Source organism: Lithobates pipiens, unplaced genomic scaffold, assembly GCF_037356315.1.
Source record: "Lithobates pipiens isolate NorthernLeopardFrog02 unplaced genomic scaffold, aLitPip1_a1.2 Scaffold_22, whole genome shotgun sequence".
Classification (NCBI taxonomy): domain Eukaryota; kingdom Metazoa; phylum Chordata; class Amphibia; order Anura; family Ranidae; genus Lithobates; species Lithobates pipiens.
Window position 1 is genome coordinate 10,941,898 of NW_027507784.1, and position 18,516 is coordinate 10,960,413.

At 48.4% G+C, this 18,516-nt stretch overlaps 1 protein-coding gene across 1 annotated transcript; it reads right to left on the reverse strand.

Moving 5' to 3' along the window:
* Positions 1–592: 592 nt before the first annotated feature.
* On the reverse strand, positions 593–1,498 carry LOC143925596 (taste receptor type 2 member 40-like). The gene has a single exon (XM_077450070.1). It carries the CDS (start codon positions 1,496–1,498, stop codon positions 593–595), a length of 906 nt encoding a protein of 301 aa, XP_077306196.1.
* Between the last annotated feature and the right edge of the window lie 17,018 nt (positions 1,499–18,516).

The window sequence follows — 18,516 nt, forward strand, 5'->3', positions numbered from 1 at the left end:
TACATCACTAACCTAGTCCCAAAATACCAACCAATCCGCTCTCTTCAGTCCTACCAAGACCTGCTGCTCTCTAGCTCCTTGTCACCTCCTCCTATGCTCGCCTCCAGGATTTCTCCAGAGCTTCTCCCATCCTTTGGAACTCCCTACCCCAATCTGTCTGATTGTCCCCTAATCTATCCATCTTTAGGCGATCCCTGAAATCTTTTCTCTTCGAAGAAGCCTATCCTGCTTCTAACTAACTCTGTTTTACTTACTCCATCAGGTCAACCCCACAGCTATTACCTTTTGTATCAATTGACCCTTCCTTTTTAGAATGTAAGCTCTAATGAGCAGGGCCCTCTGATTCCTCTTGTACCAAATTGTAATGTAACTGTAATGTCTGCCCACACATTGTAAAGCACTGCACACTGAACTGTTGGTGCTATATAAAACCTGTATAATAATAATAATTTAAAAAATAATAATATTATAACCCTTTTACAGTCCATACAAAACAAAATGCTATGACTTAGGAAATATTTTACATTGATCTCTATCACACTAAATGTCTATAGTATATATTTAGAGTCTCAAGCTAAACGTTCTCCACATGTTAAGTCTCTGTGTTCCTCCAGCTTCTGGTCCAGAATCTTCTCAGAATGATCCTTCTTACCTTGTTGCTGGCCTGGAAGATGACGGCGGCCTCCACCGATGGAGATAATAATTGTAAATTCCCAAAAACTATTGACAGGGAACTTGGAACAAAAATCATCACTTGATACCCGCAGAAGAATGTGAAGATGAGAAGTAAGAAGAAGATTGTCCTCAGTGCAGTGACATGACCCTGAAGATTTGGACGTGTTGATCCAGAGTCGTTATTCTTCACCCTCCAGACGTGTCTGAGCAGAAAGGAGGAAGTGAGGACCAGGCAGAGAAAACTAAGGCAGAATGGAAGAATGACGCCTAGGGTGTTTTCAGACACATGATAGGAAAAAACTTTATCTAAACTGATACCAGAGATATTTGTATTGTTCACAGAAGACTGGATAAGACTTTTTGCACGGAAAGCCCAAAAGCCCGGGACACTCACAATGAACACCCCAAGTGCTGTCAGAAATAAAAGTTGACTCAGGAAATTGGACACAATTCTCTTTATCCAGATGAAGAACCCATAGCTGAGATTGGTGATGGTGGTACAGTAATGAGCCGAGAGCCAGAAGGTCAACCAGTAGTTATAATAGATTAGGAAGAAAATTGGTGGGTTCATAAATACAAATAATTGTTTAATATTAAATATTTCCAGAGACAAGGCCAAGAGCATTCCCCTTATACTCAGCACACACTGGAGGAGAAGATTCACAATTCCCTTAGCCAGAAAGATCACATCGGTGGGACTCAACTTCCCTTTCTTTCTGATGATGTCCAGGTTACCCATCACAATACAAGTGTAAGAAGGGATTGCCAAGCCGAGTCCCAAGACTGAAGAGACTAAAATGGATAACAAGAACGGATGCATCATGCTGAGGTTTGGTGTGATCTCCGGACAGAGATGACGGGACACGTCCAGTGATAGCAGACAGAATGATATAATTAGAGTTGGAGATAAGGAAATAGTCTTCAGAGATCCGTCTCATGATTGACTTTGCATAAATGTGATGGATTTCATTTCAGTACCGATATCCAAAACACAAACTGCCTAAGCAATTTTTGAATATTTTCCATTATACCAATGCATTTAACCACTTCAGGACTGGCGGATGTTGGTCTCTTATTGAATATTATAGACACTCAGCACTATGACTATTATATACACTCAGTACTATGACTATTATATACACTCAGCACTATGACTATTATATACACTCAGTACTATGACTATTATATACACTCAGCACTATGACTATTATATACACTCAGCACTATGACTATTATATACACTCAGTACTATGACTATTATATACATTCAGCACTATGACTATTATATACACTCAGCACTATGACTATTATATACACTCAGTACTATGACTATTATATATACTCAGCACTATAACTATTATATACACTCAGTACTATGACTATTATATACACTCAGTACTATGACTATTATATACACTCAGGACTATGACTATTATGTACACTCAGCACTATGACTATTATATACACTCAGCACTATGACTATTATATACACTCAGTACTATGACTATTATTATATACAGTCATATACAATGCATGACTCTATCTATTACTCATATAGGGGGTGGCGTGGAGAGAGGGGGCAGTGCCCGCGAGTCCTTAATGGATGGGCCGCCACTGGGTGGAGGGGCTTCTCAGAATCTGGAAGTCCACTTAAACAATAAAGACACATCAAGACACCCCCCTAACCTATGTGAAGGAGTGGGGGGTACAGAGCAGCACCACAGAACATCATGGAGACCACAAGTGGCTGTTTTGGCACACATTATACAGACGTGGCTCACTGTTGTCACCATCAGGAGACCCACCCTGAGAAATGGCATGCAGACATCATCAATGCATGTGAAAGAAATCTCACCCCTGTCTTAATAAACCTCCATGTTTGCTGCCGTACTAGACACATGGCGGATGTAATAAACAAAACTGTGGTCAGCATATTCTTTTCATAGAACGCGGTTTATATCTTTTGAATATGTTCCTAAGCTTATCAATACAAACCAAAGAAGGATCAGAGGAAGCGAATCATCTCCTATGAAGCCTGATGAGATGTTATCAAACACCAAATCTCTTCTTACATGGCTTACAAATGTATTTATGTATTATTATTTTATATCTCTTTATATCTGTAGTATTATTTTATATCACTTTATAGCTGTAGTATTATTTTATATCACTTTATATCTGTAGTATTCCTTTATATCTCTTTATATCTGTAGTATTATATTACCCAGCTGTAGAAGTTTAACAATGAAATAGGTGGAGGAACTCGTTATAAACATGACGTTTTCTCGGCTGTCCTTATCCCATAATGACACAATCCATACACACCTCACATTCTGGGATTTTTTTTTTATACAATAATGAGAGATCAATAAAAAAGAAATCACCACTTCTAAAAATGTATAAACTTGTACTATATACAAAGATCAACAAAAAAAAATGTAATTTGAACTTTTAAAAACATTTGACAAAGTATTACAGATATGATGTTCGATGTTAAAGCAATAATAAAGTTTTTTTTTTATATATCTGTAGTATTATTTTATATCACTTTATATCTGTAGTATTATTTTATATCACTTTATATCTGTAGTATTATTTTATATCACTTTATATCTGTAGTATTATATTATCCAGCTTATCTCTGTAGAAATTTAACAATGAAAGAGGTGGAGGAACTCGTTATAAACATGAAGTTTTCTCGGCTGTCCTCATCCCATAAAGTGAGGCCCGGAACGGAAAAGACAGAAAAGAAAAAGTAGTGCAGGGCCGGGCATGACTGAGTGTTTAGGGGAGACAATGCATGGGTTAATTTGAAGAGATAAGAGGGGAGGGGACAGTAAGTAAAGTCCAGGGGGGAGGGGTATTATATAAGGAGGAGGCGGGGCTGGGCTGGGGAACAGAAAGTTGCAGAGAAAGAAATGAGGAGGCAGTTTTTCCCACCCGCCTTCCATATATGTTGTCTGTCTTTGTTGGTTTATGTGTTTTCTTTCTTTCAGGAACATGGCAGATGGTGGTCATGGCAGCTGTGGGTTGGCGGTGTTTTGTTGGTCTCTGACGGTGGCAGTAGACATTTGTGATGTAAAGGGATGGGGGGCTCATTGGTAGTATGTGCCCCTCCGGTGTATTCCAGTGAAAGGTTAGCTGGAATACTGTAATGGTTGCACTGCGGGAAGGGGGTTGTCTCCGAGCTGATTACCCGCTGGAGGCCGATCGTGTGGAAAAAGGTCCCGCAGTGTATTGGTGGAATATGTGTTGGATAGTGATGGCCGAACGGTTCGCCCGGCGGTCGTTTCGCGGCGAATTTCCGACTTTCGCCGTCCGCGGGTTCGAACGCCTTTTTCCGTCGTTCGCCCCGGCGGACTTACGTGTTTAATGTATACAAGAACTTTAACCTTTCGTGACACGTTTATCATGTGTTACAGGACAACCAATTGAGACATGACAGCTCATGGACACTTGGACATTCCCCCTAACCTATAAATACACCCGATCCGGTGGCCATTTTACATTCTTTCTTCTGTCACTGTAGGGAAAGGATCCTGTGTGGAGTAGGGACAGAGAAAACGCTAGCTATTTGGTACACAAAAGTTCTTTTCAGGACTGGTATAGGTGTTAGGTCAGCAGCCTGAGTTTCTTTTGTCAGTTTAGATAAAGGGACAGAGCGCTGTATGCTGCTATTTTAGGGACAGCTCAGCCAGATTAGTCTTTCTTCATCATCATCATCATCATCATCATTAGCTGTTACTATCAGGTCCACAAAAGAGCTGTTCCAGCTAATCGTTCCAGCCTACTCTTTTTTGCCAATTTGTATAGGGACAGGCAGGAAGCAGTGTGTCAGGCAGTGAGGATAATTTTAAAGACTTGCTGTTACTATTAGTTCCACAAAGGTTCTTTTCAGGACTGGTATCAGTGGTACGGTAATAGGCTTGTACACGTATAATATTCTTTCTTCCAAATATAGAAAGAATATTATACTTGACTGCTGCCCTTCTGCTGCAGTCTGCTAATCATTCACAACTCACTTGTTCCACAAAGCTCTTTATCAGGACTGGTAACTTGGTCTGTCTAGGGTGCTACGGTACATAGGCTTGGGTGCGGTACAGTCTGCTGTTCTGTAAGGACCGCTATCGGTCCACAATACATAGGGTTGCCGTGCACTACTGCTGACCGCTGCCCTATACTGCAGCAGTCCTTCATTGGTATAGGGACTGACGTACAGTCTGCTAATCACTAACACACAACCTGCTTGGTCCACAAAAGTTCTTATAAGGACTGGTAACTTGGTATAGGGTGCTACGGTACATAGGCCTGAGTGCGTTACAGTCTGCTGTTCTGTAAGGACCGCTATCGGTCCACAATACATAGGGTTGCCGTGCACTACTGCTGACCGCTGCCCTATACTGCAGCAGTCCTTCAGCGGTATAGGGACTGACGCACAGTCTGCTAAACACTAACACACAACCTGCTTGGTCCACAAAAGTTTTTATAAGGACTGGTAACTTGGTATAGGGTGCTACGGTACATAGGCCTGAGTGCAGTACAGTCTGCTGTTCTGTAAGGACCGCTATCGGTCCACAATACATAGGGTTGCCGTGCACTACTGCTGACCGCTGCCCTATACTGCAGCAGTCCTTCATTGGTATAGGGACTGACGTACAGTCTGCTAATCACTAACACACAACCTGCTTGGTCCACAAAAGTTCTTATAAGGACTGGTAACTTGGTATAGGGTGCTACGGTACATAGGCCTGAGTGCGTTACAGTCTGCTGTTCTGTAAGGACCGCTATCGGTCCACAATACATAGGGTTGACGTGCACCACTGCTGACCGCTGCCCTATACTGCAGCAGTCCTTCAGCGGTATAGGGACTGACGTACAGTCTGCTAAACACTAATACACAACCTGCTTGGTCCACAAAAGTTCTTATAAGGACTGGTAACTTGGTATAGGGTGCTACGGTACATAGGCTTGAGTGCGGTACAGTCTGCTGTTCTGTAAGGACCGCTATCGGTCCACAATAGATAGGGTTGACGTGCACCACTGCTGACCGCTGCCCTATACTGCAGCAGTCCTTCAGCGGTATAGGGACTGACGCACAGTCTGCTAAACACTAACACACAACCTGCTTGGTCCACAAAAGTTTTTATAAGGACTGGTAACTTGGTATAGGGTGCTACGGTACATAGGCCTGAGTGCGTTACAGTCTGCTGTTCTGTAAGGACCGCTATCGGTCCACAATACATAGGGTTGCCGTGCACTACTGCTGACCGCTGCCCTATACTGCAGCAGTCCTTCATTGGTATAGGGACTGACGTACAGTCTGCTAATCACTAACACACAACCTGCTTGGTCCACAAAAGTTCTTATAAGGACTGGTAACTTGGTATAGGGTGCTACGGTACATAGGCCTGAGTGCGTTACAGTCTGCTGTTCTGTAAGGACCGCTATCGGTCCACAATACATAGGGTTGACGTGCACCACTGCTGACCGCTGCCCTATACTGCAGCAGTCCTTCAGCGGTATAGGGACTGACGTACAGTCTGCTAAACACTAATACACAACCTGCTTGGTCCACAAAAGTTCTTATAAGGACTGGTAACTTGGTATAGGGTGCTACGGTACATAGGCTTGAGTGCGGTACAGTCTGCTGTTCTGTAAGGACCGCTATCGGTCCACAATACATAGGGTTGCCGTGCACTACTGCTGACCGCTGCCCTATACTGCAGCAGTCCTTCATTGGTATAGGGACTGACGTACAGTCTGCTAATCACTAACACACAACCTGCTTGGTCCACAAAAGTTCTTATAAGGACTGGTAACTTGGTATAGGGTGCTACGGTACATAGGCCTGAGTGCGTTACAGTCTGCTGTTCTGTAAGGACCGCTATCGGTCCACAATACATAGGGTTGCCGTGCACTACTGCTGACCGCTGCCCTATACTGCAGCAGTCCTTCATTGGTATAGGGACTGACGTACAGTCTGCTAATCACTAACACACAACCTGCTTGGTCCACAAAAGTTCTTATAAGGACTGGTAACTTGGTATAGGGTGCTACGGTACATAGGCCTGAGTGCGTTACAGTCTGCTGTTCTGTAAGGACCGCTATCGGTCCACAATACATAGGGTTGACGTGCACCACTGCTGACCGCTGCCCTATACTGCAGCAGTCCTTCAGCGGTATAGGGACTGACGTACAGTCTGCTAAACACTAATACACAACCTGCTTGGTCCACAAAAGTTCTTATAAGGACTGGTAACTTGGTATAGGGTGCTACGGTACATAGGCTTGAGTGCGGTACAGTCTGCTGTTCTGTAAGGACCGCTATCGGTCCACAATACATAGGCTTGCCGTGCACTACTGCTGACCGCTGCCCTATACTGCAGCAGTCCTTCATTGGTATAGGGACTGACGTACAGTCTGCTAATCACTAACACACAACCTGCTTGTTCCACAAAAGTTCTTATAAGGACTGGTAACTTGGTATAGGGTGCTACGGTACATAGGCTTGAGTGCGGTACAGTCTGCTGTTCTGTAAGGACCGCTATCGGTCCACAATAGATAGGGTTGACGTGCACCACTGCTGACCGCTGCCCTATACTGCAGCAGTCCTTCAGCGGTATAGGGACTGACGTACAGTCTGCTAAACACTAATACACAACCTGCTTGGTCCACAAAAGTTCTTATAAGGACTGGTAACTTGGTATAGGGTGCTACGGTACATAGGCTTGAGTGCGGTACAGTCTGCTGTTCTGTAAGGACCGCTATCGGTCCACAATAGATAGGGTTGACGTGCACCACTGCTGACCGCTGCCCTATACTGCAGCAGTCCTTCAGCGGTATAGGGACTGACGTACAGTCTGCTAAACACTAATACACAACCTGCTTGGTCCACAAAAGTTCTTATAAGGACTGGTAACTTGGTATAGGGTGCTACGGTACATAGGCTTGAGTGCGGTACAGTCTGCTGTTCTGTAAGGACCGCTATCGGTCCACAATACATAGGGTTGCCGTGCACTACTGCTGACCGCTGCCCTATACTGCAGCAGTCCTTCATTGGTATAGGGACTGACGTACAGTCTGCTAATCACTAACACACAACCTGCTTGGTCCACAAAAGTTCTTATAAGGACTGGTAACTTGGTATAGGGTGCTACGGTACATAGGCCTGAGTGCGTTACAGTCTGCTGTTCTGTAAGGACCGCTATCGGTCCACAATACATAGGGTTGCCGTGCACTACTGCTGACCGCTGCCCTATACTGCAGCAGTCCTTCATTGGTATAGGGACTGACGTACAGTCTGCTAATCACTAACACACAACCTGCTTGGTCCACAAAAGTTCTTATAAGGACTGGTAACTTGGTATAGGGTGCTACGGTACATAGGCCTGAGTGCGTTACAGTCTGCTGTTCTGTAAGGACCGCTATCGGTCCACAATACATAGGGTTGACGTGCACCACTGCTGACCGCTGCCCTATACTGCAGCAGTCCTTCAGCGGTATAGGGACTGACGTACAGTCTGCTAAACACTAATACACAACCTGCTTGGTCCACAAAAGTTCTTATAAGGACTGGTAACTTGGTATAGGGTGCTACGGTACATAGGCTTGAGTGCGGTACAGTCTGCTGTTCTGTAAGGACCGCTATCGGTCCACAATACATAGGCTTGCCGTGCACTACTGCTGACCGCTGCCCTATACTGCAGCAGTCCTTCATTGGTATAGGGACTGACGTACAGTCTGCTAATCACTAACACACAACCTGCTTGTTCCACAAAAGTTCTTATAAGGACTGGTAACTTGGTATAGGGTGCTACGGTACATAGGCTTGAGTGCGGTACAGTCTGCTGTTCTGTAAGGACCGCTATCGGTCCACAATAGATAGGGTTGACGTGCACCACTGCTGACCGCTGCCCTATACTGCAGCAGTCCTTCAGCGGTATAGGGACTGACGTACAGTCTGCTAAACACTAATACACAACCTGCTTGGTCCACAAAAGTTCTTATAAGGACTGGTAACTTGGTATAGGGTGCTACGGTACATAGGCTTGAGTGCGGTACAGTCTGCTGTTCTGTAAGGACCGCTATCGGTCCACAATAGATAGGGTTGACGTGCACCACTGCTGACCGCTGCCCTATACTGCAGCAGTCCTTCAGCGGTATAGGGACTGACGTACAGTCTGCTAAACACTAATACACAACCTGCTTGGTCCACAAAAGTTCTTATAAGGACTGGTAACTTGGTATAGGGTGCTACGGTACATAGGCTTGAGTGCGGTACAGTCTGCTGTTCTGTAAGGACCGCTATCGGTCCACAATACATAGGGTTGCCGTGCACTACTGCTGACCGCTGCCCTATACTGCAGCAGTCCTTCATTGGTATAGGGACTGACGTACAGTCTGCTAATCACTAACACACAACCTGCTTGTTCCACAAAAGTTCTTATAAGGACTGGTAACTTGGTATAGGGTGCTACGGTACATAGGCTTGAGTGCGGTACAGTCTGCTGTTCTGTAAGGACCGCTATCGGTCCACAATAGATAGGGTTGACGTGCACCACTGCTGACCGCTGCCCTATACTGCAGCAGTCCTTCAGCGGTATAGGGACTGACGTACAGTCTGCTAAACACTAATACACAACCTGCTTGGTCCACAAAAGTTCTTATAAGGACTGGTAACTTGGTATAGGGTGCTACGGTACATAGGCTTGAGTGCGGTACAGTCTGCTGTTCTGTAAGGACCGCTATAGGTCCACAATAGATAGGGTTGACGTGCACCACTGCTGACCGCTCACCTATACTGCAGCAGTCCTTCAGCGGTATAGGGACTAAGAGTTTTGTCACAGGGTCATTTAAAAAATGACATGCAGAGGAAGAGGCAGGCCCTTCCGCAGGGGTGGTAGGGGTAGGGCAGGAGCAACAGGCTTGAGCCAAAGTGGGAAGTTGCAGAAGGTGCGTTCAATTACTTTAAAGGATGCACCAGACTTGGTTGAGTGGCTCGCTCAGCCTTACTCTTCTGCACCCTCCTCATCCTCTCGATCTGCACCCTCTTCTTCACTCTCTGCTATGTGCACCCCCAAAGACACTACCACCAACAACACGACCACCACCACCACCACCACATACCTTCCGCTTGAGTCACTGGAATTATTTTCCGATCCATATCAAGAGGACATTTCTGATGCGCAGCCACTCTTGGTATTGGATCAGGAAGAGGAGGTAGCAACAAGCGCTACTCAGCAGTCTGACGCCAGTACCCAGATCAGCCCAAGGAGGAGGTTGGTCCCCGGTGTTGCTGCCTACTCTACTTATAGCGGTGGGGAAGGTGACGTTGATGATGACGTGTCTAGTGATGTCACGTGGGTGCCCACAAGAGAGGAAGAGGAGGGGAGTTCAGAGGGAGATATGGACCAGCAGATAGGGAGGAGAAGCAGCAATGACTTACATTGCACAGCAGGGACAAAGCAGACTGCAAATGTATCAGGAGCGAGTCATCGACCATGTACGGTCACATCTGGCGCTCCCAGGACACCGGCACATGGCTCCGCAGTGTGGGCTTTTTTTAACGTGTCCGCTGCTGACAATAGCGTTGCCATCTGCAATCTTTGCAGTCAACGCGTTAGTCGCGGTAAGCCCAATACTCACCTAGGGACGACCGCCTTAAGAAGGCACATGAGCAGCCATCACCGAGCCCAGTGGGAGCAACGGAACACACAAAGCCACACTGCAGGCTCTCACCGTCCAGCCTCGTCTTCTACTTCTCCTTCTCCTCTCTCCTCACAATTGTCCTCCACTCCACCTTCCATCACGCCAAGCTCACATTTTTCTGCAAAAAGGCAGGCTTCCGTGGGCCTAATGTTTGAGCGTAAAAAAATGATGACGCCGGATAACCCTCTTGCCCAACGGTTGGCGGCTGGCTTGTCAGAACTCATAGCCCGCCAACTACTGCCATATAAACTGGTGGACTCGGAGGCCTTTCGCAAATTTGTGGCCATTGGAACACCACAATGGAAGGTCCCAGGAAGGAAGTATTTCTCAGAGAAGGGCATCCCAGAGCTATATGGCCATGTTCAGCGGCAAGTGAATGTATCTCTGGCACACAGTGTCGGTGCCAAGATACATCTGACCACAGACACGTGGTCTAGCAAACACGGGCAGGGAAGGTATATCAGTTTTACTGCCCACTGGGTGAACCTTCTGACGGCCGTCAAGCATGTAACCCGTGGCACCCGTGTAGATTTGGTTTTACCGCCACGGATTGCATGCAGGCCTGACTCTTCTTCTCCTCCTCCTACTCCATCCTCCTCCCTCTCCTCCTCAGCTGCCTCCTCCTTTTCCGCTGCTAGCGTCTCTTCCACTGCACCGCCCAAGCTCCCCAGAACCTATTCCACATGCCAGGTGAGACGTTGCCATGCCGTGCTGCGTCTGTTGTGCCTGGAAGCAAAGAGCCACACTGGCCCGGCACTCCTTTCAGCTTTGCGTTCACAGGCAGATGAGTGGCTAACACCGCTCAATTTGACAGTTGGTAAAGTGGTGTGTGACAACGGTGCCAATCTGCTTAGCGCATTGAAACAGGGCAAAATCACGCACGTGCCGTGCATGGCACACGTCTTAAACTTGGTCGTGCAGCGATTCCTTGTCAAATACCCTGGGGTCCAGGACATCTTGCGGCAGGCAAGGAAAATCTCGGCCCATTTCAGAAGATCTTACACGGCCATGGCTCGCCTTGCTGACATTCAGCGGCGACACCATCTGCCGGTCAGACGTCTTATTTGCGATTGCCCGACGCGATGGAACTCAACCTTCTATATGCTTGATAGGCTGCTCCAGCAGAAACGTGCAGTTAACGTCTACCTGTATGAACTCTGCGAAAGAAACGGTTCTGGGGAGCTGGGTTTTTTTTCACCGCGCCAGTGGCTGCTCATGCGCGACACATGCAGACTTCTGCGGCCATTTGAGGAGATCACCAAACTGGTCAGTCGCAGCCATGGCGCCATCAGTGACATGGTACCTTATGCCTTCTTTCTGGAGCGTGCATTGCGTCGTGTCATTGATCAGGCTGTGGAGGAGCAGGAGCGGGAAGATGAGGAAGTCGCAATGCTGGATGAATTCCCAGGGGGGGCTACTCTATCTGAGACAAGTCAACAACAGGAGTCTGATGAGGAGTCAGAGGAGGATGGTGCCGGGGCGGATGAGCAGGAGCAAGAAGAGCATGCTTTAAACCTTTCTGGGATCCCTGTTGTGCGAGGATGGGGAGAGGAGAATGAAGAGGACGACATTATCCTGGATGATGAGCAGGAGCCAGGCCACCACACCGCTTCCACTTTAGTGCAAATGGGGGCCTTCATGCTCCAGTGTTTTAATAGGGACCCCCGTATAAAAAGCATGAGGGTCAAGGACCAGTACTGGGTGGCAACGTACTTAGACCCCCGGTACAAACACAAAATGGCGGAAATGTTACCGCCGTCGCAGAGGGCTGTCAGAATGCAGCACTTCCAGGCCTTGCTTCGAGAAATGCTGCATTCTGCTTTTGCGTGCGCTGGCAGAGGAGCAATTCCCACTCCCAGAGAAGGATTTGCGGGTACCAATCCAACAGCGCCTGCAAGAAGAGGCCGGTTTGAAGATGTGTTGGTGACTTCGGATATGAGGTCATTCTTTCAGCCGACCCATCGACAGGTGTCATCCGGATCCAGCATCAGGGAACGCCTAGACCGTCAGGTGTCCGACTACATTGGGTTAACGGCCGATGTGGACGCTCTGAGGAGTGATGAACCCCTAGACTACTGGGTGGGCAGGCTTGACCTCTGGCCAGAGCTTGCCCAATTTGCAATCGAACTGTTGGCTTGCCCCTCATCCAGTGTCCTGTCCGAAAGGACGTTCAGCGCAGCAGGGGGGATTGTGACCGATAAGCGTACTCGCCTAGCTCACCACAGTGTTAACTACCTCACATTTCTAAAAATGAATGAGGCATGGATCTCGGAGGAATTCAACACATGTGATCAGTAGACCATGTATATGTCTATAAACAATTTTTGGAATCAAGCACACAGACCTTCTTAATTCATTTGGCTCACTTCCCTGACCCAAAAAAGCACACCGTACTATATGCCCCTACCCTCCTCTTTGAAGAGGTTGAGCGGTGTCATATTTCTACTGGGGCTGCTTATTATGAGGGGTTCCCACCATCCCTGTGCTGTGCTGACTTCCTCCTGGGTGTTCTTATTATGAGGGGCTCCCACCATCCCTGTGCTGTGCTGACTTCCTCCTGGGGGTTCTTATTATGAGGGGATCACACCATCCCTGTGCTGTGCTGACTTCCTCCTGGGGCTGCTTACGGTGCTGCTGTCAGCGCTGTATGTCACGGAGCTGCTGTCAGCGCTGTATGTCACGGAGCTGCTGTCAGCGCTGTATGTCACGGAGCTGCTGTCAGCGCTGTATGTCACGGAGCTGCTGTCAGCGCTGTATGTCACGGAGCTGCTGTCAGCGCTGTATGTCACGGAGCTGCTGTCAGCGCTGTATGTCACGGAGCTGCTGTCAGCGCTGTATGTCACGGAGCTGCTGTCAGCGCTGTATGTCACGGAGCTGCTGTCAGCGCTGTATGTCACGGAGCTGCTGTCAGCGCTGTATGTCACGGAGCTGCTGTCAGCGCTGTATGTCACGGAGCTGCTGTCAGCGCTGTATGTCACGGAGCTGCTGTCAGCGCTGTATGTCACGGAGCTGCTGTCAGCGCTGTATGTCACGGAGCTGCTGTCAGCGCTGTATGTCACGGAGCTGCTGTCAGCGCTGTATGTCACGGTGCTGCTGTCAGCGCTGTATGTCACGGAGCTGCTGTCAGCGCTGTATGTCACGGAGCTGCTGTCAGTGCTGTATGTCACGGAGCTGCTGTCAGCGCTGTATGTCACGGAGCTGCTGTCAGCGCTGTATGTCACGGAGCTGCTGTCAGCGCTGTATGTCACGGAGCTGCTGTCAGCGCTGTATGTCACGGAGCTGCTGTCAGCGCTGTATGTCACGGAGCTGCTGTCAGCGCTGTATGTCACGGTGCTGCTGTCAGCGCTGTATGTCACGGAGCTGCTGTCAGCGCTGTATGTCACGGAGCTGCTGTCAGCGCTGTATGTCACGGTGCTGCTGTCAGCGCTGTATGTCACGGAGCTGCTGTCAGCGCTGTATGTCACGGAGCTGCTGTCAGTGCTGTATGTCACGGAGCTGCTGTCAGCGCTGTATGTCACGGAGCTGCTGTCAGCGCTGTATGTCACGGAGCTGCTGTCAGCGCTGTATGTCACGGTGCTGCTGTCAGCGCTGTATGTCACGGAGCTGCTGTCAGCGCTGTATGTCACGGAGCTGCTGTCAGCGCTGTATGTCACGGAGCTGCTGTCAGCGCTGTATGTCACGGAGCTGCTGTCAGCGCTGTATGTCACGGAGCTGCTGTCAGCGCTGTATGTCACGGTGCTGATGTCAGTGCTCTGTATTACGGTGCTGCTGTCAGTGCTCTGTATCTCCTGCACCCTCTTGTTTGCCTACCCTGGTCCCTGACCTTCCCTCTCCTCCATTGCCTTCATTAGCTCCATAGTCCTGAATTGTCAGAACAATTTCCCAAATAAAAAAAAAATGCTTGTAGTTATCGATCCCAAATTCACCTCATACATGTATTATGCTATTGTCCAGGTGGTGGGACTACGTGCTACCCCCTAATAATTACCCCGTGGCCGCAAATTCGACCTAAAGGTTTGCGAAATTCGCCTCCCATTGAAGTCAATGGAGCCCGCGGCGAACGGTCGTTTTCGCGAACGTTTGTGTCCGTTCGCGTTTCGCGTTCGCGAAACGTCCCGTCGGAAGTTCGTCCATCACTAGTGTTGGAGTTCCGGGGGGCGTCAAAGACCAACAGACTGGAGTTAAACAAGTTGTTATGGAGGTGATATTTTGGTATATATTTGATATTGGAGTTATTTATATGGTGCGAATAATAAATAGGCTGCTATGGCCATTTATACTCCAAAATGAAGGCGTGGTCTCATCATTTTAGACACTCCATCATCATTTACACTCCTACCCCACTGGTTCTGATTGACAGCAGCCGGAGTCCTCTGCTTGGGGGAGGTGTGTGGAAGCAATCGGGCGCAGAGGCGGCTCTGGGATTTGTGAGGCTTTAGGCAAAATGTAGACATGAGGCCCCGATCATGTCCATAATGGGAAAAAGAATTCCTTCCAGCAAGAAAAATGGCTGCAGAAAGATGCATGGATCCAGCACACAGGTCACATACCTCACCCATCAGATATAGGCAACAACTGGGACCCAGAAAAGTGACAACCCCTCCAGGAATTATCCCTGTTGTCTTGGGAGAATGGGAAGGGGGTGTCACTGAGTTATTCCACATCCACGGAGGAAGGAGAGTGTGGGGATCCCTGCAAAGCGCAGAGAAAGAGGGGGAGGGGAGAGAGAGAGAGAGGGGGGGGGGAGAGAGAGAGGGGGAGAGAGAGAAGGGGGAGAGAGAGGTAGCTATAGATTGTGAAGGGAGAGAGACATAGGGGGACGGAGAGAGAGAGAGAGGGGGGAGAAAGAGGCAGGGAGGGTATGAGAGAAAGGGGGTAGAGAGGGAGGGAGAAAGGGAGCTATAGATGGGGAAGGGAGAGAGACATAGTGGGGTGGAGAGAGAAATGGGTGAGAGAGAGAGGGGGGAGAGAGAGAGGCGGAGAGGGGGTGAGAGAGGGAAGGATGTTGAGAGAGCAGGAGGGAGAAAGAGGGGGAGGGAAAGAGAGAAGGAGGAAGAGAGAGAGGGGGAGAGAGGCAGGTGGTGAGAGAAGGTGGGAGAGGAGTGGTGAGAAAGTGAAGGGTGACAGAGAGAGGGGGAATCAGAGAAAGGGGGAGGTGAGAAAGAGAGAGGAGGAGATGAGAATTACAGAGGGGTATGAGAAAGAGAGAGGTGGAGGTGAGAGACAGAGGGGGTGAGAGAGAGAGGGGGCTGAGAGAAAGAGGGCTAAGAGAGAGAGGGAGAGGGGAGGGGGTGAGAGAGAGGGGGAAGGGGGTGAGAGAGAGGGAAAGGGGTGAGAGAGAGAGAGGGGTGAGAGATAAAGAGAGGGAGAGGGGAGAGAGGGTGAGAGAGAGGGGTGAGAGAGAGGGAGAGGGGGTGAGAGAGAAAGAGAGGGTGAGAGAGAGGGGTGAGAGAGAAAGAGAGGGAGAGGGGTGAGCGAGAGGGTGTGAGACAGAAAGAGAGGGAGAGAGGTGAGAGAGAGGGTGTGAGAGAAAAAGTCAGGGAGAGGGGGTGAGAGAGAGGGAGAGGGAGTGAGAGAGAGGGTGATAGAGAGGGAAAGGGGGTGAGAGAGAGGGAGAGGGTGTGAGAGAGAGGGTGTGAGAGAGAAGGAGAGGGGGTGAGAGAGGGTGTGAGAGAGAAAGAGGGGAAGGGGGTGAGAGAGAGCGGGAGGTGAGGAGAGGGGGTGAGAGGGGGATGAGAGAGAGTGAAATCCCTATCCCTGTCTCTGTCTGCAGCCCCTCTTGTGCCCCCATGTCCCTGGCTGCATAAATTACATGCAGAGTCTGAACTAAATGGAAGCTCCAGTCATTGTAGTGAGGTGTTGGGGTCACTCACTGTGCTCTGTAGCAGTGTGTTTGGTCCCTGCTCACCCTAAGGTAAAATATAGCTCAGTGTGAGGGGCTGAGGCTGGGGGAGAAATATGCCCCAGGCTGTGTCTGTCCTCCTCCATGTCAGCGGACACTGCCAGAGATCTCAGAAGTTGGGGGAAAGATCGCTGATAGGAGAGTAGGGCAGATCGGTGCCATCTTGGAAATCACCAGAGTAGATAACGCCTGTTGTACCAGTAATATGTGATAAGCTGATGTAGGTAGACTGCAGGGGAGCCGCTGGCCAGGAGCTCTGAGACTAAACATCCGCACGGCACCATGCTGATAGGTGGCTGTGAGGCCCCTGTTAGTGCGAGGCCTTAAGCGGCTGCCTAACTTGCCTAATTAAAGAGCCGCAGATCAAGTGGTGGCTCAGCTGCCTGAATGCTCCCACCTGACAAACAGGATTCGGCTTGTCAGATTTACACATGATGTATGGATCTGGCAGCAAAAGGGTTAAAGGATAACTTCACCTTTTGTTAAAATGTATAAATGTACTAATCATTCTATTAAAAAAGTAACTATTCAAGCCTGGAAAGCATTGCAATAGCGGTTGGGGCACCACGGGTGCAATGCTGAGGCTTCCGCAAACTCTATTACTTTTTGCTACTTAAGATTATGAGTAACGCGGTTAACGAGCATTTCACAATACAAACAATTATTATTTTTTTTTAAATCCTGACTCGGTTTGCGAGTGTTGTCTCAGAATGGGAATTCATCTCCTAAAGGATGTTCTTGCTCAGGCCTCCTGATGTGATGTATGGGGGGTAGAAGGGCATCAGCTAAGACCTCCTGGAGAGGTGCGATTTAAAATGGCTGGTTTTCTGAATTACCTCGACATCAAAGGTCGGCTTATACTGGAAGATGACCTAGGTCAAAGCGATGGTTCACAGACTAATGCTGCCACCTGGTAGAGACCATAACACACTTCCTGGAAGATGTTTGAGGAACGAACATACAGTAATACCTCGGATTGCGAGTAACGTGGTTTACGAGCGTTTCACAATACAAGCTATTTAAAAAAAAAATCCTGACTCGGTTTGCGAGCGTTGTCTCCCAAAATGAGCAGGATTCAAGCCTCTGCGGTGTGCAGTACCGCATTTGGCCAGAGGTGTGGGGGGCGCCGGTGACACTCTGAGCCGTTTGGAAATACTCGTAATCACCTAGAAATATTCTGTTCCCGAGTGTTTACCAGCCTTTTCGAGGGTTTCCGAGTGCATCCGAGCGGTCTCCAAGTTTTTCCGAGTCTCTCCAGCGCCCCCCTCCACACCTCTGGTTGCATGTGGTTTTGCATGTAATAGAAGTCAAAGTGGAACAAATTATCTTGGTTTCCATTGACTTCAAAGGGGAAACTCGCTTTGATATGCGAGCGCTTTGGATTACAAGCAGTCTCCCAGGAATATGCTCTTAATCCAAGGTTCCACTGTAAATGGAAAAGTTAGAAAGAATGAGAGAAGAGATGAGGTCAATGAATAGCTTATACCAGTCATGTTAGTACTCCAAGGGTCCCAAATGTTTCCATACATGCTGAGATTATCATGCAGAATAGTGAAGATTTTTTCATAAATCAATATCCATGGTATTTGGCTTTACAGGACCAAATGGGATAGTTGGTGATTTCTAAGATCTGACTATTGTAATTTTAGCTGCTAGAAAAAGAAGCAAAATGAGTCTACTTGCGCACGCAAAGCGGAGTTCCACCCAAAAATGGAACTTCCGTTTTACCGGTTCCTCCCCCCATCCAATGTCACATTAGACACCTTTCAGTGGGGAGGGGGGACCAGATACCGGTCTAATACAGGTATTTACTCCCACTTTCGGTGATAGATCGCCGCAGGCTCCACAGCGATCTACACCATGTCCGGCCCCTCCTCCCCCCACTTTCTTCTGGGAGACACACCGGTCCCAGAAGACAGCAGGGACCAGTTAGGACGTGCAGAGCGACTTGCACATGCGCATATGCAGTAGGGAACCGGGCTGTGAAGCTGCAAGGCATCAATTCCTGATTCTCTTACTAAAGATTCTGGCGCCTCCACCCAGGAGCCGAGGGACAGATCAGCTTTGGGTGAGGATATCGCGGACGCCCTAGACAGATGAGTGTCCTTATATTAAAAGTCAGCAGCTGCAGTATTTATAGATACATACCTGAGCCCCATCTCTGTCCAACAAGGTCCACAAGTGTTTCTGTACAAGAACACGGGGGATCACAGATCAGAGTACAAGAACAC